The 27,829-nt window shown below is 45.2% G+C and overlaps 1 protein-coding gene across 2 annotated transcripts; it reads left to right on the top strand.

Moving 5' to 3' along the window:
* The first annotated feature begins 16 nt into the window (after nucleotides 1-16).
* On the top strand, nucleotides 17-26,751 carry EMC1 (ER membrane protein complex subunit 1). Of its 2 annotated transcripts, none has more exons than XM_049878104.1 (23): nucleotides 17-143; nucleotides 3,784-3,908; nucleotides 4,852-4,917; nucleotides 5,138-5,231; nucleotides 6,016-6,144; nucleotides 7,031-7,157; nucleotides 8,171-8,320; nucleotides 8,640-8,807; nucleotides 9,315-9,386; nucleotides 9,787-9,846; nucleotides 10,654-10,776; nucleotides 11,531-11,627; nucleotides 11,951-12,070; nucleotides 13,723-13,922; nucleotides 14,084-14,233; nucleotides 14,903-15,064; nucleotides 15,419-15,538; nucleotides 18,228-18,365; nucleotides 22,103-22,276; nucleotides 22,855-23,065; nucleotides 24,191-24,275; nucleotides 25,829-25,958; nucleotides 26,137-26,751. In XM_049878104.1, the coding sequence occupies exons 1-23, from the start codon at nucleotides 49-51 to the stop codon at nucleotides 26,314-26,316; spliced, it is 2,976 nt and encodes a 991-aa protein (XP_049734061.1). In that variant the 5' UTR covers nucleotides 17-48; the 3' UTR covers nucleotides 26,317-26,751. The 2 variants fall into 2 exon arrangements, with proteins under 2 accessions (XP_049734061.1, XP_049734060.1); XM_049878103.1 differs by having other exon boundaries at nucleotides 11,948-12,070.
* Nucleotides 26,752-27,829: the final 1,078 nt, after the last annotated feature.

Genomic DNA, 27,829 nt, shown 5'->3' with positions numbered 1-27,829 from the left:
GGCCCAGGGCATGCCGGGCCAGCGGTGGGCGGTGCCTGGGCTTCCATCATGGCGGCGGCTTCGGTATCTCGTTTCTGGCTCTGGGCTTTGTTACTTATCCCGGCGGCCGCGGTCTACGAAGACCAAGTGGGCAAGTTTGATTGGTGCGTACGTATAGGGCCTATTCGGGAAGTATGTGACTATTTTTCCAGTACCTGTTTCCTAACTGCTGAAAGAGAGTTACGATTCAGCAGGACAGAGTCTGCTACATATTTTGTGGGACCCAGTGCAGAATGAAAATGTGCAGCCCCTTCTTTAAAAATTACAAAGGGTATTAAGATGGTGACAGTAGATCATTAAGCCAAGTGTGGGGCCTTTCTAAGCAGGGTTCCTGTGCGCCTACTTAGGTCGCATGCCAGTGAAGCCGGCCTTGCTATCCAGGCGTGCTTAGAGCCCTGTTTTTGTGACTGTCAGCTTTCTGAGCCACTGGGTGTCGGTGGTAGCCAGCCCGTAGTGAACTCTCACTCCTCCTACTGGCGTCTCCTGGTCATGTGAACGAGGGGTTGGGTTTTAGGTGTCCCAAACTAAGCCCACTCTCCCCTTCCTTCCAGCCCAGCCCTGTCCTGGGTTCAGAGCAGAGTCCCCCTGCCCCAAAACCCTCATCAGCCAGGAGATGCTAGTCATTCACTACTCACTCGCTCACTGCTCCCCCCTTCTTTAAGTCCCGTGAGTCAGCTTGCTTTTGTTTGAATCTAGATTTCATCTGCCTGGATGTTTTTGGTAAAATAGATTTAGTTGTACATTACCTTTTACAGTAGTTGGGAGGATGAATTAAATGATCCCTTTAAATTATTTAGCACAATGGCTGGCCCATTGAATGCAGTCATTGAATGCTACTCATTATTACTAACTCAGGGAACCCTTATCCTTCAGAGCCAAGCTCAGATATCTGCTCTGTGAAGTCTTTCCTGTCTCAGATTGGTTCATACATTTGTTGAGTGCCTGCTGTGTGCCATGTGTTGTCCTAGGTGCTGTGGATACACAGATAGGTAAGGAGCTCAGTCTAGAGGGACAGAAAGCTATGTTACTGTGATTAAGACAATGAGACAAATGCAGCGTATGTCACCGTTTTAATGATGCGGGCAAACTCTCACAGTGTCATATGTGTACATTATGCGTATACTGCGGATGTGGCATAATTTCACTTTAGCAGAAACTAACCCATTGCTGATGAGTTGATGCCAGCTCATAGCGACCCTATAGGACAGAGTAGAACTGTGCCATAGGGTTTCCAAGGAGGGCTGGTGGATTCGAACTGCCGAGCTTTTGGTTAGCAGCTGAGCTCTTAACCACTGTGCCATCAGGGCTCCAAACCAAACCCACTGCAGTTGAGTTGATTCTGACTCATAGCCACCCCTTAGGGCCTCCAAGGCTGTAAATCTTTACAGAAGCAGACTGCCACATCCTTCTCCTGTGGAGCTGCTAATGGTTTCGAACTGCCAGCTTTTAGGTTAGCGGTCATTCGCTTTAACCACTGTGCCACCAGGGCTCCAAACTGTAGATGCAGTTTACAAATTAAAAAATAAACAGAAGGAAATACACCAAAATGGTGATATTTTAGGTATTTTTTCTTCTTTTTTTATTTCTACATGTATTTTTCACATTTTTTATGATAAGTAGGTTTTTTTTTTTTTTTATCGTTCAGATAAAACAACAGTACTTTAAAAAAGGGCATAGGATTTAGAGTCAGAAGGCCTTAGTTTTGGGTTCTAGTTGTGACAGTAATTAATGGACCTCTCTGGACTTGGTTTTCTCACCTGTATAATGGGGGTAATGATATTTGCCCTGTGTCCTTCATAGGGTACAGTGAGGTAGAGTATATAAAAATACAAGTAGAAGATGTCAAATGGCATGTGAACATTAGTTTTTATTAAATCTGCCTATTACCAGTTTAGCTTTTCTTTTTAACTAGACAAATAACATCACGACAAGAGAAATTCAGTGTAGATATCATTGTATGCTTAATGTACTAGAGATGTTAGCATTTCTTCATTAACAGGGATGTGCAAGCACCTCCTATATACTTAGCAGTGTACCGAGTAAAGCCGATTATATTCTCTTTATGCTTAGCTTAGAGTGTTGAAAGTGATGGGATATGTCTCAAGGAAAGTATGAGTAATGATTCAAATGGATCCTGGACATGTGTGGACTAGAAAGGGCTGTGGAGGACAAAGCCTGGCTCAATCTATGAATGGCTTTTTTGTAGCAAATTTGCATGATTTTTTTTCCCTGAGGTCAGTGAAAATAGAGGAGTGCAGAGATTATCAGACGTCATTAATATGCACAAGTAAAATTTTGCCGAAGATAATTTAAAAAATGGTTGCAGCATTACATTGACAGGGAACTGCCGGAAATTCAAGCAGATTTCAGAACAGGATGTGGAATGAGGAATATCATTGCTGATGGCAAATGGGTCTTGGCTGAAAGAAGAAAATACCAGAAGAATGTTTATCTGTGTTTTATTGACTACGCTAAAGCATTTGACTGTGTGGATTATAAAAATTAAAGAAAACATTGCAAAGAATGGGAATTCCAGAACACTTAATTGTGCTCATGCAGAATCTCTGTATAGATCAAGAGGAAGTTGTTTGAACAGAACAAGGGTATGCTGCATAGTTTAAAATCAGGAAAAGTATGCATCAGGGTTGTATCCTTTCACCATACTCTGTCTACTGAGCAAATAATCCGACAAACTGGGCTATATGAAGAAGAACAGGGCATCAGGATTGGAGCAAGACTCATTAACAACCTGCGATATGCAGATAACACAACCTTGTTTGCTGAAAGTGAAGAGGATTTGAAGTATGTACTGATGAAGATCAAAGACCACAGCTTTCAGTATGGATTACATCTCAACATAAAGGAAACAAAAATCCTTACAACTGGACCAATAAGCAACATCATGCTAAATGAAGAAAATCTTGAAGTTGCCAAGAATTTCATTTTGTAAGGAACCACAATCAACACCCATGGAAGCAGCAGTCGAGAAATCAAACGATGTATTGCACTGGGTAAATCTCCTGAAAAGACCTCTTTAAAGTGCTCAAAAGCAAAGATGTCGCCTTGAGGACTAAGATGCGCCTGACCCAAGCCATGGTATTTTCAATTGCCTCCTATGCATGGGAAAGCTGGACAATGAATAAGGAAGACCAAAGAAGAATTGATGCCTTTGAATTATGGTGTTGGTGAAGAATATTGAATATGCCACAGACTGCGAGAAGAATGAAGAAATCTGTCTTGGATGAAGTACAGCCAGAATGCTCCATGGGAGCGAGGATGGCGAGACTTTGTCTGACATACTTTGGACATGTTAATCAGGAGGGACCAGTCCCTGGAGAAGGACGTCATGCATGGTGAGGGTCAGTGAAAAAGAGGAAGGTCCAATGAGGTTGATTGACACAGTGGCTGCAACACCGGGCTCAAACATAGCAACAATTGTGAAGATGGCACAGGACTAGGCAGTGGTTTATTCTGTTGAACATAGGGTTGCTATGAGTCAGAACTTGACGGCACTTAACAACAACAGTATTTCGCATCTCTTGGGGGTACTTTCCTTTGTGTCCTTTGCTTCTGACTACACTGCACAGAAATCTTGCTTTTGGTCAGATCTTTTTATTAACAAACATTTCTTGTATATCCCGAGACAGGTATGATGGTGGTAACCCTGTGCGTTTTTGTAAATGGTTTTTCCCAAAGCATTTTGTGCAGTGATGACTTTGTTTTCTGCATGCACTCTTTCCTCAGGAGACAGCAGTTTGTTGGGAAGCTCAAGTTTGCCTCCTTGGAATTTTCTCCTGGATCCAAGAAGTTGATTGTAGCCACAGAGAAGAATGTGATTGCAGCATTAAATTCTCGTACTGGGGAGATCTGTGAGTGAACTGGGTTAACTGGTTGGCTTGTGGCTGGAAAGGGTGAGCATACTGGATCCAGAATGGCCTGTGGCTTGTGAAGTCAGCCTGGCTGAGTTAGGGGCAAGTTGGTCAAAAGATGCACTCTTACAGAATTCTGATACATTTTTTTTATTCTTATCATATTTGAATATTTCATAATGCTATTAAAATTATCAGTATTAATAGATATATCATACACTGGCATGTAACATCAAAACTAATAATACTGTTATTAATATAACGATTTTAATAATCCATTAGTACATCAACAATGTTACCAGTAATAACGTAACGTCCTGAGTCCTGAGGGTCCTCAAATAAGATATTGCTGCAAAAACCCACATAATTTTATTCTGCAGTAAAGGTTTGGATAAAACCAAAAACCAAACCCGTTGCCATTGAGTTGATTCCGACTAGTAGTGACCCTATAGGATGGAGTAGAACTGACCCATAGGGTTTCCAGGGAGCATCTGATGGATTTGAACTGCTGACCTTTTGGTTAGCAGCTGTATCACTTAACCACAACACCACCAGGGTTTCCAAAGGTTTGGGTCCTCCCCTTAAGGTACATATGTTAGCTGGATTTCGTAGGCACTAAATTCATGGAAATATAATTTATACTCACTGTTTTTCTTGTGAAATCATATGGATTTTGTTAACGTTGTCTCTGTTTTCTTATATGTTTGATGGGGTGGTAGAGGAGACGGGAAGTGCAAAGACACTGGTGACCCCTCTCACATCCCCATCCTCCCCTTGTGCATCACCTAGTGAGTGGGAGTGGGTCATTGACAGCTAGCTGTACTCCTTCCCTCACCTGAAAGAAATTGGATACGGCTGTGTAAACGAAGGCCTGTTCATTTCTCTGCCGTCTTCTCTGATGTCTCTCTGTGGTTCATAGTAATGTGACTTTCATGTCTCTCAGTGTGGCGCCATGTTGACAAGGGTACATCAGAAGGGGCTGTGGATGCCATGCTGCTCCACGGACAGGGTAAGCACAGTCCTACTTGGTCTCCCCATTCCTTGGTTCCTTCCTTTGTACAGGACCTGGTAGGGACAGGAGAAGGGGGACTCCCAAAAGTAAAGGACAGGTGCCTGCTTCACATCTGTTTGCATCCATCAATCAGAGGAGAGGCCACTGCCTGCAGACCCCTGGAGGCTACAGATTAACAATTTGGGGGATGACTTCACCATGGTGTTTTCTTTTCCAGATGCAGTCACTGTGTCCAATGGAGGCCGAATCATGCGTTCCTGGGAGACTAACATTGGGGGCCTGAACTGGGAGATAACCTTGGACAGTGGCAGGTAGGGGAAGAAGCTGTGTTTCCTCTTGGCTAGGTTAAAGGCTTTGCTGGAACACAGGACTGCATGAACAGCAACTTGGCTTTTTCCCAGGGACTACTGAAGAGCCAAAGAGCGTTAAACATCAGTTCGTGAAGTTCTTGAGGTTATGAAACACGTGGAAAAAGTTTACTCAGCCAGCATTTATTGAGCACCTGTTAGGTGCAGCATTCTGCACTAGGTTTATTCTTTGAAAGTGTTTCCTTATCTTACCATGACTCATGAGCTTTGTAGTGTTCCAGACATAAGAACATATATCAAGCTTTTGGTGTTTCAGTTTTGTGTTTAGAGAATAGCTTGAGCTGTTGCTACATCTTTGCTTTTCAAGTTATAGGGTCATTTGCCTTAGTTTATATATGCTCTTAGAGTAATTAACTTGATAAACATTCGGTGAGCCCTCAGGGGATGGGAACACACCTGTGAGTGTGAGACAGTTTTTGTCTCAGTAATGATGGAACTGCTTGATGGGTGCCATAATAGAGGTTGCCGGGTTGCTGGGAAGTCTCAGGAGGAGAGAACAACCCTTAGGAAATTTGGGGGGTTTCAGGGAAGCAGCACAGCCAAGTGGTTGAAAGTACGATCTTTTGAGTTAGCCAGTGAGAGGCAGAGCCAGGATTTGGATCCAGGTATGTCTGACCCCAAAGGCTATGTTCTTACCACCAAGCAACAGTGACGGTGTTCTGGATTATCTCCTCTAGACTGAGGCTCTAGAGGTGCTGGGCAGCGCTTACCCTGTACCTGTGCTCAGTTTTCAGGCACTTGGGCTGGTAGGTCTGCAGGAGTCAGTGAGGTACATTGCAGTCCTGAAGAAGACCACACTTGCCCTCCATCACCTCTCCAGTGGGCACCTAAAGTGGGTGGAGCACCTCCCAGAAAGGTAAGACTGCCTTCTCGCCAGGTGATGGTTAACTTACTCTTCTCTGCAAGCTCCTCTTTCTTTTTGAGGGCCCTGAAGCATATGCTTTGACCTAAGCTTACCTTATGTTATATGGCATATTAAGATCATGGGGCCTAGGCCTGGAGTGCAAGCGTGTGTCTACATCTGGAGTTTTCTTTGCAGTGCAGTGAAAACTCTCAAACTTGGGCACTTTTAGAGCCAGATGAGCAAGGGGAAGTGACTCACTCACTCATGGCTATAGTACTTGGAGCTTTTTAACTTCTAGTTCATGTCCGACTGAGCCTTCCATTAATATTAAGAATCACGACAACTCAAGAAGAACCCCGAGTAGGGGCTGAGTGAGGTTGGAAATGGTTTCCAGAGGTTCTGGTGGTGGAAAGCATTGAGACTGGGAAGGAACAGGAGGGAGGGAGGAAAGGATCTGCTTAGACCACCTGTGATCACCTTCAGAGTTTAGGGCAAGGATCAAAAACTCAGATTTCTATGGGGCCTACTGGGTGACATCCATGCCCAAGTAGGCCATTGGGGACTGCTGAGAGCTGCAGTGTCCCTAGCCTACCTCGAGGGGGCAGCCTTACTCAGCTTACTGTGGCCTGATAGGCATGTAGGTAAGCCCAGTATTCGTGTATTTTCTGATTTTTAAAGAAAAGGTAGAAATCTGGTTTTTACAAGTAATTTCAGTTTTAAAGGTTGATAACTAATTCAAACTTTATTAAAATTTCATAAGTCAAACAAACCTATTTGAGGGTTGCTAGTTTGTGACATTTGACTAAGTCCCTGGCAGCCCGGTTTTAGAAGGCTCCTGAGGATAGTCCTGTCCCATGGCTAAAGCTCTTGTCCCCCTGCTTTTCCTTCCCTCTCCTAGTGATAGCATCCATTACCAGATGGTGTATTCCTACGGCTCTGGTGTGGTGTGGGCCCTGGGAGTTGTTCCCTTCAGCCATGTGAACATTGTTAAGTTCAACGTGGAAGATGGAGAGATTGTTCGGCAGGTATGGTAGAGCATCTGACTGAGGCCTGTAAATCGGGGAGGGGTGTTGACAGAGCCCTTTTTTGCCCTGGGGACCAGGAACTTGGCTGGGTAGATGCAAAAGCTCTTTCTGGTACCTGATTCTAGTCACTTACAGGCTGCCTTTACTTCCTCATTAGACGTTTATTAAGTACTCAAAAATATCTTAGATCTAGTCCATGCCTGTAACATATCATAAGAAAGTGCTTTAAGATAATGATGATGTTGTTGTCGTTAGGTGCCGTTGAGTCAGTTCTGACTCACAGCGACCCTATGCACAACAGAACGAAACACTGCCCGATCCTGAGCCATCCTTGTTTGCTTGAGCTCATTGCTGCAGCCACTACGTCAGTGCATCTCGTTGAGGGTCTTCCTCTTTTCTGCTGACCCTGTACTTTGCCAAGCATGATGTTCTCCAGGGACTGATCCCTCCTGACAACATCCCCAAAGTATCTAAGACGCGGTCTCACCATCCTTGCTTCTAAGGAGCATTCTGGTTATACTTCTTCCAAGACAGATTTGTTTGTCCTTTTGGCAGTCCATGGTGTATTCAATATTCTTTGCCAACACCATAATTCAAAGGCGTCAGTTCTTCTTTGGTCTTCCTTATTCATTGTCCAGCTTTCACATACATATGATGCAATTGAAAATACTATGGCTTGGGTCAGGTGCACCTTAGTCTTCAAGGTGACAAAGATATCACTTGATAATGATAGGAGACCACATATAACAAATACAGTAGAGAAGTGTTTACCTGAAGTGTCCGGTGTTAAAAGTCACTGGTGTATTTGTCTAGTTGCCAGAAAGAAAACAATGATTTTCTTCAGCTTTAGAGGCCCTTGGGCGGCTGGGAGAACAGGAAGGACTTTAGAACTACCCAAGAAGAACCTTGAGCTTGGTACCCTGTTGGGGTCCCAGCACTGATATTGTTGACGAGCTGCTAAGGAAATGTACAAATTCTTCACGAGCCTCCTGTTTTGACGTCTTGTCCCGTAGGTCAGGGTTTCAACACCGTGGCTGCAGAGTCTCACTGGAGCCTGTGGCGTGGTGGATGAGGCTGTCCTGGTGTGCCCTGATCCGAGCTCACGTTCACTCCAAACTCTGGCCCTGGAGACAGAGTGGGAGCTGAGGCAGATCCCACTGCAGGTGAGAGGCTTGAGCTGTTTCCCCTGGCCTGAGGCATTGCCGAGGACTTAGAAGAGTTGGCATGAGTCCCTGGAAGGTCTTTTCCCAGCATCACTGCCTCTTTCCTGAGCCGTGGCAGCCATCAGAAGATGTTCAGGCCTTTGGCTGAGCTGGTATAAGGACAAATGGGCCACTGCCCCCTTTGGAGAACCTGAATGTGAGCTCCTGGAGCTAAATGCCATGGCCTAGTTAATTTCACCAGCAAAGCGGGACAGATTCTGCTGCCTGGGATGGATCAGTGACTTGTCAGCTTTTAGCCCTAATCCTTTTTGTCTCTCAGTCTCTCGACTTAGAATTTGGAAGTGGATTCCAGCCCCGCATCTTGGCCACACAGCCCAACCCAGTGGATCCTTCTCGGGCCCAGTTCTTCCTGCAGTTATCCCCAAGCCACTATGCTCTTCTGCACTACCATCATGGGGTCCTGAGCCTGCTTAAAAACTTCCCACAGGTAACCATGGGCAGCATGCTGCCCTAGGATTCAGGAGAATCTAGCCAAGACATGGAGGCTAGAATCGCCTGCCTTGGAATCTGGAGACATTTGGTCTCAGAGACCAAAATTGAGGACATCTTCCCATAAGTGGTTTCTATGAACAGGACTGGGACACTTTTTCTCCTAAGTGAGAGTTACGAAGGATCTTTTAGAGTAAAACTGGCACCTCCTCTGAGTCAGCAGGAGAGTGGGGCCATAAATTAGAGCCTCCGTATCAATACTAAGAGCATCTTGGGATTTAGGACTGACGTGTGCTTACGTTGGAGGTGCGGGATAGTTCTGTTTTCAGCTGTAGATGCAACTGAGCCTTTCTCTGCTCTCGGGTCCCCTTGTAATTATGTTCCAAAGCATGGGGCACTTTGACGTTCAAGTGGCAGTCTGTGCAGTTGCATGGAGAGGTGACCCTTGTAAGGCTGCTGGCTAATACAGGCCCCACTTTGGAACGGACGCTTTGCCTTTCCCCAGACTGCCCTGGTGAGCTTTGCCACCACGGGGGAGAAGACGGTGGCTGCAGTCATGACCTGTCGAAATGAGGTGGTGAGTACTGAGAATAATAATCAGCACTTGGGGTTTTCCCTCCTTGTCTCTGCCGGGTAGTGGGTACTTCTACCAGGAACCCTGAGAATCAGAAGTCTGGGGCACATTCGCCTGGTTAGTTTGAACCCCAGGGAACAGGAAGCTGATGAGAAATAAGTTCTCAGCTTACCTGCAGAGCCTTCAGCACACCCTGTTCTCCCAGGAATGAGACCCTAATATGAAGCTCTCACTTTCACTGGGCCTCCTAGGGGCTGCATAAGCTTTATGGGCAGGGGTAAGAATGAGATTTACCTTCTTCCCAGTGCTGAGAAGGCTCAGAAACGAAAGCCTTCATGTTGGTGACTGGAAAATGACCCTTGGGCTGAATTTTCTCCTTCTGTCCTTCTCTTTTTCTTGGCAGAAACCTAGCAGTTCTGAAGATGGGTCAATGGGGAGCATTTCGGAGAAGTCTAGTCCAAAGGTAGGGTGTGGTATTGGGCAGGAGGGCCCCCAGGGAAGGTGGGGCTGCAGCTTAGGATATGAGCAGGTCTAAAGTTCCCAGCCTCGAATGGGGTTTCCAAGTGCTGCAAACTAAATGATGCCCATCTTGAATCTTGTTAGTTGGGGGAGGCTAGGAGGTAGACTCCCCAGAGTCTATTCCTAACTGCTCTCTCCTCTGGGCCTTGGTTTCCCCGTTTCTTTGTGAGCCAGCTGGTAGAGCTGAGTGGCAGTTTGTACAGTTGCACTGAAGCAGAAGCCTGTGACCCTGGTGGAGGCGTAGGTTTCAGCTGTGGCTTCCTATCTCCTAAGCTTTTCCAAAGGGGTTTTACTTCTGGCCAGTGTTCACGATCTTCTCTCTTTTTCGGATGGCTGCTACGTTATACTATTTTCAATCTAAAACATGCGTTAAAAGAAAAATGAGTTGTCATTAAGTTGATTCTCACTCACGGTGACCCCACATGTGTAGGAGTAGAAATGTGCTCCACAGGGTTTTCAGTGGCTGATTTTCTGGAAGCAGATTGTTAGGCCTTTCTTCCCAGTGCCTCTGGGTGGACTTGAACCTCCAGCCTTTCGGTTGCAGCCAGGTGTGTTAACTGTTTGCATCACCCAGGGACTCCTAAAACAGCATAGTACTTGTAATTTTATTTATTTGCTCAAGTACCTTCTTTTTGCCTCAGGATTTTTAGGCCTGGCTCCTTCTCTAGGGTGTTGGCCTCCAATCCTTGGACTTCTTTGGGACTTTGCTTTGGGGAATCCCTCTAGTTACTGCCTACTCTCTGTACCCCAGGACTCCCTGGCCTGCTTCAACCAGACCTACACCATTAACCTGTACTTGGTGGAGACAGGCCGGCGGCTGCTCGACACCACGATCACGTTTAGCCTGGAACAGAATGGCACTCAGCCTGAACGGGTGAGTAGAGCCTTTGTCTTCAGACTTCATCCTTGGGCTTCTTAGCCTGGGGCTTCCTCTCCTCAGGGCCAGGTCATGTGTACTGGATTAGGGCTTTCTGGACATGGGTTCTAGTTCTCATGAGCCACTGCCTTGTCATAAATCCCTATGCATAGCAGTAAAAGCAGGTATTATGTCGGGTCATCACAGAGCACCAGGCACTGTGCTACGCTGTTGCCATGCATCCATTGACATAACCCTCTCAACAGTCTTGTGGAGTGTTTTGTACTGACCTTATTTGAAAAACAGGCCTGGTGAAATTCAGTAAGAGGGGTTGCTGGATTCACGCTTGGGTATGTCTCTCTTCATAGCCTGCACCCTTAATCTCTACCTAATATTGCCTCTGAGTACATTGAGTTATGTTTCGGAGCCTCTCTGTGCAACGGGTCCTTCATCTCTAAAATGGAAAGACCAACCTTGACCCCCTGCTCACTTTGTGGGGTGTGATTGGAGGCGGATGAATGAGCTGTGCGCATGAAGTACTCAGGTTCCTCCTAGGGAGGTCTCAGCTAGAGCCTAGCACTGTTGTTGTGTTTGCTTTGAAGGATATGTGTCCCCTAATTGGAGGTAGTAGGTGTATCATTTAGACATCAACTGTTACCATAGCCCGGACCTCTAACAACGCCTGACTCAAACTTTGAGTCTTGGGATCTGGTGCTGTAGGAGGCAGTTGGATTTTCACTGAACGCAGTTGTCTTGACCATTTTGCTTATAGCTGTTCATCCAGGTGTTCTTGAAGAAGGACGACTCAGTGGGCTACCGGGCCTTGGTACAGACGGAGGATCACCTGCTACTTTTCCTGCAGCAGCTGGGTGAGTGACCTCATTCAACCCTTCTGTTGAGGCCTGCTTGTGAGTTCCAGTTGGACCATTTTTTTGAGCTGTGGACTGGTTCCTGGGAAAGGTTCAAGTGGAGTTCACCCTGAATATTTTTCCAGAGCCACATCATCTGTTTTTGAATAATTCCTTAGCATTCTAGGGTGGCATGTTGAGCTTTCCTCACTTGACTTGTTGATTCCAGCTCTTTGTTTCTCTTTTTTATACAAGTGCTATGGTGATCCCTGAGCCACCTAGAAGACTGCCTTCAGATCGAGGGAGGCAGGCTTAGCTTTTTAAAATGTGGTTTTCTATAGCAGGGAAGGTAGTGTTGTGGAGCCGTGAGGAGTCGCTGGCAGAAGTGGTGTGCCTCGAGATGGTGGATCTCCCCCTAACGGGGGCACAGGCTGAGCTGGAAGGAGAGTTTGGCAAGAAGGCAGGTAGGAACCTCAGGGGCTGGGGTAGCAGAGTTGCTGGAGGGGGGTGATCTGGGAGTGGGTTTGTAGTCAGACCACAGAGACACTGTCTCACAGCATCCCTGGCTTCTTGAGCTCAGGCAAAGTGCCAGTCTGTTCTGATGTAGCCCTATGACCATTTTCTAGTGCTTCTGTGGCCATATCGCTCATGCAACCATCCTTTTCTCTGAAAGGAGTTGACTATGAATCTCTCTAGGGAAGGATCCTGAGGAAAAAGAGTCGTAAGAACTTAGTGTAGTAATAGCTACCATCGCCTGAGTACCTAAAATTTGTCAGGCACGATTCATGCCCTTTACACCTATTGTCTTCAAAGCAACAGCCATACCCTTCTAGAAAATCGTAACTGGGCTGATCCCAGTATTGTGGTAATAGTCCAGGGGCCTCTGAAGCCAACCATAGTCCCACCCCTCAGTTACTTGATTCACTCTGCTCTGATTTAGTCCCACCTCCCACCTGTCTCCCTCTGCCCATTATCCAGCTACCCAGCACAGGTTTACTGAGGGGCTACTCTGGGCCAGGCACCCTGCTAGGCACTGCAGATTTTCTTGAGTCAAGGATTAATTTGACTTTACCGTTTGTTTCTGCTGCCTGGATCCAGCGATTCAAGGTAAAGCCTGCTTGTTGCCGCCTTGTTGCTCGTTGCCTGTCCACATGGCTAGCTTTTGGTTATTTTTTTCTGATTTACATCAATGAGGTGCATACTGCGTGTGTGTGTTGACTGCTATGCTTGCGACTTGTCCTGTTAGCCATCACTTCTGTTTTCCTTGAGCTGAGGTGGATGGTAAATAAGAAAAGCAAAAGTACTACTCCTTTTTAATGTGTGTTTACCACGTACCAGCACTGTGCTAAATCTGTATGTACATCATGTGACTTGGCTTTTGCATCAGCTCTATAGGGTACATGTCATTTTACAGATGAGAACACAGAGGCAAATAAGGCTAAGTAAATTTCCCAAGGCCATATACTAGTAAGTAGTGGGGCTGGGATTTTAATCCATGGACTCCAGAGACCGTGCTCTTTACTCTGCTACTTTAGCAGTAGAGATTTGAAGGGTGGTGTCTTATTGATGGAGAGTCAGGTATACAGTGAATGATAATCCTAGGAATTGGACGCAGGTAGGTTGTTGGGTGCAGGTTAAACAGTAGACAAAGTAGAAATGATGCAGTGGGAAATGGAAGTAGCTGCTCTTGACACACAGACATCCGCACCCCTGCACTCCCACACTCCACCTCCTTTGGTTTTGTCATGGCAACCAGAAGCCTTCCTGTGGCCCTTCTGGATGCGGGCTGTGGTGGAGACATTCACAGCATGGCTGCATTCTGCATGGCTGACCCCCAGTCTCTTAGTCTCCTCTCCCCAGAGGCCATGCAGGTGAAGTAGATAAAAGCCAGGTAAGGGAAATTTTGGACGTTTCTGCATGGCTAAACCTGAGTGTGAGACCATTGGCATTAGACACAGGCCTGCCCTTTGGGGTTGTAGCCTGGGGTGTGAATGACTTGAACGCTCCACAGGAGAGGGAGCCATCCCTCATTAGGAAAAGCAAGTACCTCCTTGCTGGGAACGTCTGGTCTGATGAGGAGTGGGCTTCAGTCGTGTTACCTTTTCCTTGACACCAGATGGCTTGCTGGGGATGTTCCTGAAACGCCTCTCGTCTCAGCTCATCCTGCTACAGGCGTGGACTGCCCACCTCTGGAAAATGTTCTATGATGCTCGGAAGCCCCGCAGTCAGATTAAGAATGAGATCAACATCGACACCCTGGCCAGAGACGAATTCAATCTGCAGAAGATGATGGTAGTGGCAACAGCCTCAGGCAAGGTGAGAGGGGTGTAAGCCGCAAGCACCAGCCCTCCCGAAGTGCAGGGAGTGGGAAACAAAGGTTTGGGTAGGGGATAGTACCGTTTCTAATTTTCAAGGATAGAATCAGTTCTTCAGTTTGTCTTTCTAGTCGTGAGCCAAGTTATTTGTTTATCTTGCAGCTTTTTGGCATTGAGAGCAGCTCTGGCACCATCCTGTGGAAACAGTATCTACCCAATGTCAAGCCAAACTCCTCCTTTAAACTGATGGTGCAGAGAACTACTGCTCACTTCCCCCACCCGCCTCAGTGCACACTCCTGATAAAGGACAAGGTGAGGCCCTTGATCCACCTCTGATTTGAGCCAGTGCAAGTTTGGTTTTTTTTGTGTTTTGTAACTTCAATCTTCCTAGGCCCTTGGAATTCTGTGAGAGTTAGAGAGGGGCAGTTGGGTTAGGGCCCTGTTTCCCCCCGTTTCTTGCCTGGGCAGAGAACCACCCAGCGCTGATGTAGACTAGGAAGTCAGTGTGACTTCATCAGATGTGTAGTAAGCCAGCTCTCTTCCTTCCCAAGCATAAGCGGTTGTCAGCGGCTGTTTACTGTTCTCTATGTGAGGGACAGCAGGACACAAAGTTATTTATATCTCTGCCTCCCAGAGTACAAACAGATTTTTGTGGATTCAATCTAGGGTTATTGGGAAGGGGCTTTTAGACACTTCTGGAATGGCTGCCCTGAGGTTGCAGAATTCGTATTGGATCTTTTTATTTGTTCTTTAGCATATCCAAGTTCTTGGTTAGGTCTGAAACCAGGGGCAGGCTGACATTTTGTTTCAACATTAGCACAGGGGGGGACCATTCACCTTCAGCCAAGAATTTATTTTCCACATAGAGAGCAAAGACTAGGGAATCCCTCACAGTTGCACTGAAATCCAAGCTTTCCAGATTTTCCGTTAGGATTTACGTTCTTTCTATGTTGGTGGAGTCTGACAGTTTGCCTATTTCAGGAGACAGGAATGAGCTCTCTCTATGTCTTCAATCCCATTTTTGGGAAGTGGAGTCAGGTGGCTCCTCCAATACTGAAACGCCCCATCTTGCAGTCCTTGCTTCTGCCCATCATGGACCAAGACTATGCCAAGGTGTTGCTGTTGATAGATGATGAGTACAAGGTATGAAGCCAGAGTGGATGGAGAACATCCCGATGGGATTGGGTGTGGGAAGGGGCGGCCAAACAGCAGTTAGCGGACCAGAGTTGGGACGCTGTATGCAGTCAGCACACCTGTATGCCGTCAGTACACACTGGGCTCTAAGAGCACCCTAAGCAGCATGATTCTTGTCTCTGCACCGGTAAGAGCTCAGGTTCTTAACAGAGCTCAATTTAAACCAGAATTCAGTTCAGTAGACGTTTTAGTCCTTTAAGACTTGCTGTTGTATTCCTGAGGAAACAATAATGAGTCTCGGGAAACTGGGCTTAGAGATTCCTAACCCTTTAACTCTTTTCTTGGACTGTCTGGGTTTTCCAGGTCACAGCTTTCCCAGCCACTCGGAATGTCTTGCGACAACTACATGAGCTTGCCCCTTCCATCTTCTTCTATTTGGTGGATGCAGAGCAGGGACGGCTAAGTGGATATCGGCTTCGAAAGGTAGGGTAGGGGCCCTATACCATCCCCTTAGGACTCTGTGTGTGTGTGTGGCGGCGGGGGGGCAGCAGTTGGTGAAATGTTTTCTGGTTATTTGGCTAAAAAGTGAATTAAACTACTCATTATATTGTAAACTTAGGATACTGTAATTCTGATGCCTGACGTATTTACTGAGCAGCTGCTACATGGCAGGCCTGGTCCTAGGTGCTGGGGCCATAGCAGTGCACAATGGAGCGGTCTCTGCCCTCGCGGAGCTTCCACTCCACATTCCTACATTCCACTCCTCCTGTAGGAGACAGAAGGGACATTTTTCTCCATTCTCAGGGATGGGGGGTGTTGGATAATGAGTTGTTCTTGGTATTTAAAATTGATGGTATTAATGCACTCTTGGACTTTTTTATTTTTATTTTTTTAGTTTTGTTTGTTTTGTTGTTGAAGATATGCAAAGCAAAACATACACCAATTCAACAGTTTCTACCTGTACTATTTACTGACACTGATTACATTCTTGGAGTAGTGCAGTCATTCTTACCCTCCTTTTCTGAGTTGTTCCTCCCCCATCAACATAAACTCATTTCCCGCTAAGGTTCCTATCTAATCTATTGATGCACTCTTGATAGATTGTGTACTTCCAATTTTATTTTAGAAACTGGTATAGGTTTGCTCTAGTCATGACATGCTAGGCCCAACTCTTGCAGACTGTGATACACACTGGCTCTGAAGTCCAGTGATACACATTCATTACTTCACAAGGGGCTGGCTTTGACCTGGCTAACAGGGCTGTGTAGAGGAGTAATTTGTGGCGTGTACATACCAGAGAGCCCTTGCAGCCTGTAAGACCCTAGGCAAAATGGCATAAACATTAAGGGTTTGAGCCCAGACCGCAGTGAGGTTGAAGGCAAGGTTTTGCTGTTGTTATTTTGAAAAGGCATTGCCCTTTCCTGACATTTTATAATGGACTCCATGGCAGTGGGTTTGGCGTTCTCGTTTGGTATAACCTTTAGCATAAACAACAAAGAAATAGCCTGCCCCAAAAGACATTCTTTACCTTCATGGGTGAAAAAAATTATCTTTCCAAGTTGATAAAAAGGGAGTCTTGAAAGATAGTTCTTTGTGGAGGGGAGTGTGGTCCTGAGTGGAGCCCTGAGGGCATCATCTGAGTAAACAGTGGCCAAGGGAAGACAAAGGAGGCCAAACCTTAGATGGGAAATGAGGCAAGTATATTCTTACAGTCTTTGTGACCTCCAGGGGATTTTACTGTCTTCCCCCTCACTTGTTGACCTTAGTTTTTGAGGAAGTTTAAGCGAGTTCTAAAGTTTTCTAACAAAGGCTTATTTTTTTTAAGTAAAAAATTATTTTTTAAAAAAATTTGAGAAAGCAATACGTGAATATGTTCTAACTGTGAGAGATTACACTGATTCAGAAGTATTCAAGCAAAATGTGAAAAGACCTTTTCAGCCCATTCCCAGCTGCCCTTCCCTGGTGAGACACCTGTCAGTAGTCTGCTATGCATCTTCCCACTATTTTCTGTGTGTTTACAGTATATACAGTATAAATAGCTATATGGACCACATACGTATGTTCTATACATGTGTGTTTTTTCTTACTCAAATTGATCGAATTATTATGAAATTTGCTTTATTCATTTAATATATTTTCTACCTTATTATTTTGTTAACGAACTTGTTTTTATTAAAGTATCATATATATCGAGAAAAGTACAGAAATCACAAAGTTACAGCTCAGTGAACCTTCACAAAAGCATCAAAAAAAAACCAGACCATTGCTGTCGAGTTGATTCTGACTCATAGTGACCCTACAGGACAGAGTAGAGGTGCCACATCTTTATCCTGCAGAGTGGCTGGTGGGGTTGAACCGCTGCCCTTTTGGTTAGTAGCCGATCACTTAACCACTGCACCATTAGGGCTTCTACAGAAGCACAAAACCAAAAAAACCAAACCCAGTGCCGTCGAGTTGATTCCGACTCATAGCGACCCTACAGGACAGAGTAGAACTTCCCCATAGAGTTTCCAAGAAGCGCCTGGTGGATTTGAACTGCTGACCCTTTGGTTCTCAGCCGTGGCACTTAACTACTACGCCACCAGGGTTTCCTAGAAGTACACACCTGTGTAAATGGCAATCAGATCAGGAAGCAGAATGGTACCACCATCCTAGAAGGCCCTGTGCCCATTTCCAGTCACTACCTAACCCCCATGGGTACCTTATTATTTTTTAATGGCTCTGTGTAATTCCATAGTATGGATTGTATGATAATTTAGTTAGCCATAAATGTTTAGTTATTGGTTTCTTGTGGCAATAAAGAACTATTCAAGAAACCTTTCAAGGTCTCTGCCAGCTAGTTGCAGGCCCCAGTATACAGGGAACTTAGATTTTAGTAATAACTGTTAATTTTTCCTCGGTCATTTCCTACTCAGATAAATACTATCAACTATTTCTCTCTTTTTTTGCTGGCTTTAGTATCTTGTCTTAATCAAATGGAGAGTTCAAAGCTTCTTCACAAACTAGATTTTCATTGTTGTGTTTTTTGGAATTCCCAGAAGGAAATTGATTTCTGCTACTTAGAGTACAAAGGTTCCAAATATTGAACCACAGAACTTGTCTAGCTCTAGCTGTCTCGGGGCTAAGTGTACCCTCCTGATTACAAGTGCTGGCTCTTTTGCCCCTGCTCTAGGATCTCACCACTGAACTGAGTTGGGAGCTGACCATCCCCCCAGAAGTACAGCGGATCGTCACAGTGAAGGGGAAGCGCAGCAGTGAGCACGTTCATTCCCAGGGCCGTGTGATGGGGGACCGTAGTGTGCTCTACAAGGTATGGCATGGTAGGCGCACAGAGCTGGGGCTTTAGAATCAGAAAAACAAGGATTTGAGTTCTGACTCTAGGATTTCGTAGATACATGACCTTGAACATTTAATCCCTCTGAGTCTTAATTATATTGTCTATAAAATGGACATAATATTCCCTCCTCTGTGGTCGTTGTGATGATTACATGACATACTCATGCTTAGCACAGTGCCTGGCATATATGGTAACCATCCAAGAGATGTTAAACCGAACCCATTGCTGTCGAGTTGATTCTGACTCACAGCAATCCTATAGGACAGAGTAGAACTGCCCCGTAGGGTTTTCAAGGAGCAGCTGGTGGATTTGAACTGCTGACCTTTTGGTTAGCAGCTGAGCTCTTAACCACTGCACCACCAGGGCTCCAAGGCTAGCTATTATTATTATTAGTGGTGATAGTAATGTAGCATTCTGGGGGTTAACCCTTAGTTGAGGCATCAGGAACTCCATCTCTATGTTCCAACACTCTAGTTAGTGGTAAAGGGAGGAAGACTAGAGAGATAACTAATGGGCTGCTAAACTATCTTATGAGAGAATGTAATCATAATAGTAATGAACATTACACCCTCTGGCAGAGCAGAGATGAGAGTTGGAGTCGGGCTGTAATCAAATAAGGTAACATGACCAAAGAACTCAACGGTAAAGCTGCTTCACTGAGCATGAGGCAGCATAGCAGGGTGCAAGCCCAGAGCTGGACTGTCGAGGCTCAGATTTGGCTCTGCCATGGACTTGCTGTTCATTGTGGGTAATTTACTTAGGCTTCCTGAATTTTCATTTTCACCAATATGATGGGTATAATAGTACTTCATAGGCTTTGTCATGGATTGAATTGTGTCCCCTAAAAATATCTGTCAACTTGGCTGGTTATGATTCCCAGTATTGTATGATTGTTTGCCATTTTGTCATCTAATGTGATAGTCCTTTGTGTTGTAAATCCTCTCTGTGATGTCAATGAGATGGATTAGCGGCAGTTACATTGATGAGCTGTAGGAGATTAGATAGTGTCTTCAGCCAATCTCTTTTGAGATACAAAAGAGAGAGGTGAGCAGAGAGACATGGGGACCTTATGCCACCAGGAAAGAAGCACCAGGAGCACAGTGTGTCCTTTGGACCCAGGGTCCCTGTGCTGAGACGATCCTAGTTCAGGGCAAGACTGATGACAAGGACCTTTCCAGAATCAGCAGAGAGAGAGAAGGCCTTCCCCTGGAGCTGATGCCCTGAATTTAGACTTGTGGCCTCCTGGACTGTGAGGGAATGAATTTCTCTTTGATAGGGCCATCCACTTGTGGTGTTTCTGTTGTAGCAGCACTAGATGACTAAGACAGGCTTGTTTTGAAGATTAATAACAACACGTAACATGATTAGAATCGTGTCTGCTACATAGTTGATATCATCATCAGCGCTATCGACTCAAATTCCTTATTGAGGACACCTTCCATGTAGCTGCACTTGTTTGACTTGTACTAGAATAAGATATATTCATTACATCATTATATCTTAAGACAGGATACATACGTGCGTTTTCTTATGCTGAATATGGATAGGGCTTTCTGGATTTATACCCATTAAGCACATTTTTTAGGTTATTTATTTTAAATAACCTTTTTATTTTGGCATAGTTTAGTTTTAGATTTACAGAAAAGTTGCAAAGATAGTACATAGAGTTCCAATCCAGTATACCTTTTAACTGGTTTCCCTTAGGTGACTATGGTCATTTGTCTAAGAAACCAACTTTGGTACATTACTGTAAATTATATTCCAGACTTAATATAGATTTCACCATTTTTTATACTAATGTCTTTTTTTTACTGTAGGATCCAATCTAGGATCTCATCGCATTTACTCATCATGTCTCCTTAGTCTTCTCTGGTCTGTGATAGTTTCTCTGTCTTTCCTTGTTTTTCATGAACTTGATAGTTTTGAGGAGTACTGGTCAGGTATTTTGTAGAATGTCCCTTAATCCTGGTTTGTCTGATGTTTTTCTCATGATTAGACTGGTTATGAGTTTTTGGAAGGCATACCACAGAGGTGAAGCAGCAAATATTTTTTGAGTGCCACTTGCATGCCACGCATTCTTTTAGGCACTGGCATACATCAGTGAACAAAATAGACAACACTCTGCCTTCTGAGGCTTTCCTTACGGTTGAGACAGGCTAATAATAAAAGAGATATGTAAATTACACGCTATATTATAAAGTGATCAGTTGTAGAGAGAGAAATACAGCTGGGAAGAGGATGCAATTTAGAATAAGGATAGTTAAGGAGGGTCTCATTGAGAAAGTGACATTTAAGTGAAGAGTTAAAGGAGAGAAGAAGTGAGTCATATGGATACTGGGGGAAGAACCTTCTAGACAGAAAAGCCAGCACATGCCTGGTGTGTTCAAGGAACAGCAAGGAGGATAGTGTGACTGCAACAGAGTGAGGGGGAAAGCCAGGACAGCTGAAGTCAGACAGGTGACAGGACCAGATCACAGATCTGGTCTTTAAATGAGATAGAGAGCCATTAGGAGGTTTTCAGCAGAGAAGTGACATAAATGACTGAAGTTTACCAAGCTCACTCAACCGGCCATATGGGAACTAGACTGTAGAGGGGCAAGGAGGAAAGCAGGAAGACCAATTATACCATTGTAATAATCCAGGTGAGACAATGATGGCTAAAATTAGGTTGGAAGCAGTGGAGGTGGTGAGAAGGGATCAGATTCTGGGTAATTTTAAATGTAGAACCAACAGGATTTGTTGACATATAGGATGTGGGGTATGTGTGTACGGATTAGAGAGAAAGGAGGCAAGGATGACTCAGGTTTTAGATCTGAGACATTGGAATCAAGGACTTGTCATTACTGAGATGGGGAGGACTGAGGGAGGAGCAGTTTTAGGTGGGGACAGATGCAGAGTTCAGTTTTGGGCATGTTAAGTTTGAGATGAGACATCTAAGAAGAGATGATAAGTTGGCAGTTTGATAGTCAAGTCTGGAGTCCAGGTCTGGCTCAGACACGTAAATTTGGCCATTGCCAGCACCCACAGATGGTGTTAAAGCCTTGAGATTGGTTGGGATCACCAAGACAGCAAGTACGTAAATAGAAACATCCAAGGCTTGATGTTAAGAGATTGAGGAGATGAGGAATCAGCCACAGAGGTGGAAGAGGTAAGGCAGAAGGAAGACTAGGGGAAAGAGGAGTTATGCAAGTCAAGTGTTCAGAGAAAATGTTTCAAGGAGGGAGTGGTCACCTGTGGTGCTAGTAGGTCAAGTAAGGTGAGGACTGAGACTCATCAATTGGGTTTAGTGATAGAGGGCACTGGTGACCTTGAGAAGAACAGTTTTGGCGGAGGGAAGTAACATTGCTAGAGCAGTATCCTTAGGTCAGTGAGTGGGCTGGCCTGGATTTTATCTTGGGTTACCATTTGCTATCTCTGGGACTTCGGCAAGTTGCTTAACTTTTCTAAGACTTTCTTCATCTTTGAAATGTAGATAATAGCTACTTTCCAAGGCTGTTAAAGGGATTAAATGAAATAATATATGGAAAGCACCTGGCATGGCCACTAAACAATTGCAGTGATGGTGAACCCCAAATGTGAAGCAGCACAGTCTATTAACCAGAAAACCCGATTCCTCTGTGAGGCCCAGAGCTCCAGATAACGTCACAGTGGAGTGTGGCCATGACGTGCCATCATGGTTCTGAAGGGGTTTTTTTCCTGTCCCTCTCCAGAGCCTGAACCCCAACCTGCTGGCCGTAGTGACAGAGAGCACAGACGTACATCACGAGCGCACCTTCATTGGCATCTTCCTCATTGATGGCGTCACTGGACGCATCATCCACTCCTCGTTGCAGAAGAAAGCCAAGGGCCCTGTCCACATCGTGCATTCTGAGAACTGGGTGGTGGTAAGGAGTAGCTGACAAACTCTGGTGTCACAACCAAGTGAAGTATCTAAAGAGTATATGACTGGTTTCCCTCCTTCTTAACTTCCTTCCTTGCCTCTTGTTCCAGAAATCTAGTTGCTGCTTTTTGCTTTCATTGGATCCAAAATCCCTGGATGGCAGCATAGGGGCCTGGAAGGGGGTAGCCTCAGGAATCATACTGCCTTGGTTTGAATTCTAGTGCTTTTGTTTCCCGACTATACAACCTTGAACTAGTTAAGCTCTCTGTGCTGCATCATTTGTGAAACAGGGATAGTAGCAGTCACCACTAGTCTAGCTTAGAACAACCCCTGACACATATTAAGAATTCATTTGTTAGTTACTGTCATTGTGACTTCTAAGAATCTTGAGAATTCCTTTGGATAGCCTAGATAAAACTACCTTGGAAGTTAGTAAACTTGGTAGTGAGGAAGAAAACTGGGGTGCTAGGTGGTTCCTTTCCTTCCTGGATCTGTAGCTCATCTGAACGCTGCCTTCCAGTGTACTTTGTTTCCAGATGAATCAGCAGCTGAGCCCTGAGCTGCCTCCTCCTCTCTCTGTAGTACCAGTACTGGAATACCAAGGCTCGGCGTAATGAGTTCACTGCACTGGAGCTGTACGAGGGCACTGAGCAGTACAATGCCACAGCCTTCAGCTCCCTGGACCGGCCTCAGCTGCCCCAGATCCTCCAGCAGTCCTACATCTTCCCCTCCTCCATCAGTGCCATGGAAGCCACCATCACAGAGCGGGGCATCACCAGCCGACACCTGCTAAGTGAGTGTCTGGGGAGAGTCTCTGGGGAGACCTGGTTGCTATAGACAGCTGAAGGACAGAGAGGGGGAGGCATTGCCAGCAGAGCCCAGTGAGATCACCAGTAAGGAAGGCAAGTGGAGGACTGTATTTCAGCAGAAAAAGTTCCCTAATCTGCCTTTGCCGCCTACAAAAGATGACAGACCATTTCCTTTCTCTGTTCTCCTGTTCCTAGACCTAGCTCAGAAAATCAATCCTTGATACCATGGTTAATGTAGATAGCCTGTGCTGATGGGCTGCAGAAATAGGCATGGTTTAAGATCTCGTGTAGTCTAAGTTCAGGACTTACTAATTGTTTAACAGGCTGCTCTGCCTAGTTGTTTATACCAAAGATGTCAGAGACTCTGAACTTTGACAGGCAGCTGGCATTATCAGTTTGCTCTCAAATATTAGGCAGACAACTCTCTCGGCAGTTTCCCCAGGTTTCATCATCACCACTACTGAAGCTGGCGTATCTCATGTTGCCCAGCCTCCAGCCTTTGCCTGGCCTCACAATGGCAGTGGCACATACAGCCTCTTTGGTTAACGGGAAGGAGACTCGCTTGGCTGTGGCAGGTATTATATGAGAGAGAAGAGAGGCCTTCCATGCTCCTCTCTTTCATTATCCACATCTTGATTCTAGAACTTTATTTTCCGATGTCCCAGGGTAATGTGTGAAGAAATCATTGTCTTCAAAAGTAGAACCATTTCAGACTCGTGTGTATGATTGATTTTTTTTTTGGCAATTTAAGGGTGCTTCCACCAAAAAACCAAACCCGTTGCCATCAAGTTGATTTCAACTCAATAACAAGCCTATCAGACAGAGGAGAACTGCCTCATAGGGTTTCCAAGGCTGCAATCTTTACAGAAGCTGACTGCCACATCTTTCTCCTGCAGAGCGGCTGATGGGTTCAAACTGCTGATCTTTCAGTTAGCAGCTGAGTGCTTAACCACTGCACCACCAGGGCTTCTTAAGGGCACCTCACTGACCCATATTTTTTGTTCTGTGCTTTACTTTTAATTTCTGTGATAATGACATTTTTGTAACTGGTCCTAATCCAGAATTGGATCAGTACGAACATTCACTTCTGTTGACTTTTTCCTGGACAGTTGGGCTACCTTCAGGAGCAATTCTCTCCCTTCCGAAGGCCTTGCTGGATCCCCGCCGTCCTGAGATCCCAACAGAACAGAGCAGGTGAGGCACCTATGGGCAGTGCTGAAGGCCCTGACCTTAAGGAACGTCCCCTTGTTGACTAAGTTTGGTCCTTAGTCGGTTACGTGCCACCAGGCTGTGCTAGGAGTGAGGGATACAGCAGTGAACAAGTCTGACAAAGAATCCTGCCTTCATAGAGCTTATGTCCTGGTGGTGGAGATGGACAATAAATACGATAAACGAGTAAAATACATAGTATGTTAGAGAATGGTAGATGCTAAGGTGAAACAAAAAAATAAAACAGGGATGGAGGGCTATTGAAGGACTATCGGGGGGCAAATGTGTGTGGGTAAAATTTGAGAAAGCGTAGCCTGGGAAGGCTCTCTGAAAAGGTAACTTTTTTTTAAATTGTACTTTAAGTGAAAGTTTACAAATTTAGTCTTTCATATAAAAATTTATATACACTTTGCCGTGTACTCCTAGTTGCTCTCCGCATGAGATAGCACTGTCCTTCTCTCCACCCTGTATTCCCTGTGTCCATTCAGCCAGCTCCCGTTCCCATCTGCCTTCTCATCTCCCCTTCAGACAGAAGCTGCCTGCAGTCTCACGTGTCTACTTGAGCCAAGAGGCTCAGTCCTCACAAGTATCATTTTCTGTCCAGTCCAATCCCTGTCTGAAGAGTTGGCTTTTGGAATGGTTCCAGTCTTGGGCTAACAGAAGGTCTAGGGACCGTGACGTCCGGGGTCCTTGTAGTCTCAGACCATTAAGTCTGGTTGAAAAGGTGACTTTTGAGTAAAGACCTAAAGGAAGTGAACGAGCTAGACATGTGGATACCTAAGGGGAGAACTTTCCAGGCAGAGAGAACAGCCAGTGCAAATGCCCTGAAATCTTGTCATGTCTGGCATGTTAGAGGGAATACAAGGAGGCCAGTGTGGCTGGAGCAGTGAGTGTGGGAGGCACTAGGAAATGAGGTCGAGGGGGTGATGGAGATTGAATCATATAGGGAAGCCAACAGCTTATTCCCTGATAGTATTAACTTTTGTATTTCCAGCCATCATCTATGCATATTTTTTTGCCTCCATCCTGGAGTCTCTTCACTTAAGGGCATGAGGAATTGTGGGCATGGGAGGAGACAGCAGATCTGTCTTTGGCAGATGAGGGAAAGGAGTATGGTTTAGAGGACTACATGAGAGAGAGGAGGTTCAAGTTGGGGGAAAGACATGGCATAATAGGGTTTTCTGAGGAAGAGTATGGACGGAGAGGTACCCTAAAAAGCAAAAATTGGCCTAGTGGTTCAATGTTTGGTCTTAAAATGACCCTGACTTTCCTCCTCTGGTGGGAAACACTGTATTCTTTTTTTTTAAGATTTAGAACAAGGTAGGAATCTGGATCTCAGTCCTAACTCTCCAGACTGTTTTCTTTCTTATACTCCTTCCTGACATTCAGCTGATAAATTTTCAACTAGCTAATGCAAGTAGACCTCTAAGGAAGCTGTGAGGCTAGATATGTGGCCTGGAAACCTCCCAGGACTCAGAAGGGGCAGCCAGCAGATCCCTTTACTGCGGTTGAGTGCCTGTCCTGCTGGTGTTTTGCAGAGAGGAGAACCTAATCCCGTATTCTCCAGATGTACAGATACACGCAGAGCGATTCATCAACTATAACCAGACAGTTTCTCGAATGCGAGGTATCTACACAGCTCCCTCAGGCCTGGAATCTACTTGTTTGGTGAGTAGACACCGTGGCCCAGCCTGGGCCACCTTGGTCACAGCCACCTGCACGACAGCTGCTGTTCCACTGTGGGAATGCAACAGAGGATTCTGTTTCCGCTATTACGGCGTTTGAGGTTGTGGTGGACCTTTGGCTGCCTTTCTTACGTGGTTCTTATTCCCTTCTGCTGTTGCAGGTTGTGGCATACGGTTTGGACATTTACCAAACTCGAGTCTACCCATCCAAACAGTTTGATGTCCTGAAGGATGATTACGACTACGTTTTAATTAGCAGTGTCCTCTTCGGCCTGGTTTTTGCCACCATGATCACTAAGAGACTGGCACAGGTGAAACTCCTGAATCAAGCCTGGCGATAGAGACCAAACACTGACTGCCAGATTGCTGAGAGCCAAGGGGGTTGTGGGTCAGATGAGAAGCTACGGCTGCAGTTGGACATTTTGGTGGAGTATGTGTGGTGAGAGTGGTGAAGAAGAGGACTTTCACCTAGAACTCCGTCTGGGTTGGGCATGATGCAGAGTTCTTCTGTGGGTAAACTGAGCTCACACTCTCAGCTGAGAATCACAAACCATCTTGATGGACTTGCCCCTGAAACCTGAAGGCTGTTGCTGCCTTCCCTCTCTGGCCACCCATGAATGTTTTGTTTCCCTCTTTTTTTAAGAACTCCAATGGATTTTTCTTTTTTGAGGCCTGTCTAATTTTTTTAGTTTGCCTTCTGTGTTTCCCAGGTTTATTTACAAATCCTTGTTTCCCTGCCTTCTGCTTCAAAGTCAGGAGGGAGCTCGTACTGAAAACTCCAATGCCATAGGGGCATTTGGTGCTTTATGTTGGGAAGAAATAAGATCCATCCTTAGCTGAGGTTGGATGAGTGATCCAGCATCTCATCGTTTCTCTCCAAACTATCAGTTGAAGAATCCATACACGGCGTCAAAATGTCTTGTAACTAAGCCTCCAGTTCGTGCTTTTATTTATTAGGTTGAGCCACCCAGTCCTTGTTTCAACTTACAGAGGCCAAGCATGAAGAGTCTTGGTTTGTTGGCCATTGCCTAGGCTTTTCACCTCAGATGTATCAGAGCTGAGGCCATTTTAAAACTACAGAATTGTCTGGACCTTCAAGGAAGGTAATCTGCCTGTTTTATGGTACCTGATACTCTCTCGTTTCATCCACAGGCTGGTCTAATTATCTTATGATACCCTAGTTAGAGAAAAGTGTCCTTGTTTAAGAACCCCAATATTTATTTTTAGTTCTGTATGTAAATTAACATGTGGGTCACTGTATTTCTCTTAAATGAGCAGATTTTAAATGCTACTGATCTAACCTTTGAAGCTTTGAAAAAAGGGGAGGAAGAGGGCAGAGGTAGGGAACCGGCATCTTGTGGATGCAGCACTGCTCATTGGCCGTGCTGCTGTTTTCTGCTACGAATTAAGGAAATCCTAAAAGTCTTTCCTTGGTCATGGATTCAGAGAACAATGAGGTTTTCGTTTACTGTGAAGAACGAAGTGTACAGAGAGTAGACCATCTCTGGCCCTGTGGGGAGAGAGGTACACTCAGGTGTCTGAATAAAGTCAGTGATGAATGGAACGGCTCTGATAAGAAGTCCTTTTTTGTGGCTTACGGAGATCACTTTGAGGCTACTTTTTTTTTTTGCACGAGAGGGGGGAAAAAGCAGTGCAGAAATTAACCAAGTGTATCTTAATAAGGAAACTTACGAATTTAATAATTTAAAAGTTGGGTTAGGCTATTTAAAGTTTATCTTTCTGTGATCGTATGCTGATGGTATATTACGGTAGAGAAGGAAGAAAAATGATAATCATTCTACTTTAATAATAAAATTATCAAATTGGTTTCAACAAATGACTTAACATCTACTA

Source organism: Elephas maximus, chromosome 3 (assembly GCF_024166365.1).
Source record: "Elephas maximus indicus isolate mEleMax1 chromosome 3, mEleMax1 primary haplotype, whole genome shotgun sequence".
Taxonomy (NCBI): Eukaryota; Metazoa; Chordata; class Mammalia; order Proboscidea; family Elephantidae; genus Elephas; species Elephas maximus.
The sequence above is the reverse complement of the archived record's forward strand: the minus strand, read 5'-3'. Positions and strand labels throughout refer to the sequence as shown.

Coding starts and splice junctions, on each gene's coding strand:
- EMC1 (XM_049878103.1), top strand. CDS start 49: ATGGCGGCGGCTTCGGTATCTCGTTTCTGGCTCTGGGCTTTGTTACTT. Junction 5,232..6,015: donor ATAACCTTGGACAGTGGCAG/GTAGGGGAAGAA, acceptor ACCTGTGCTCAG/TTTTCAGGCACTTGGGCTGG. Junction 12,071..13,722: donor AGAGTTTGGCAAGAAGGCAG/GTAGGAACCTCA, acceptor CCTTGACACCAG/ATGGCTTGCTGGGGATGTTC.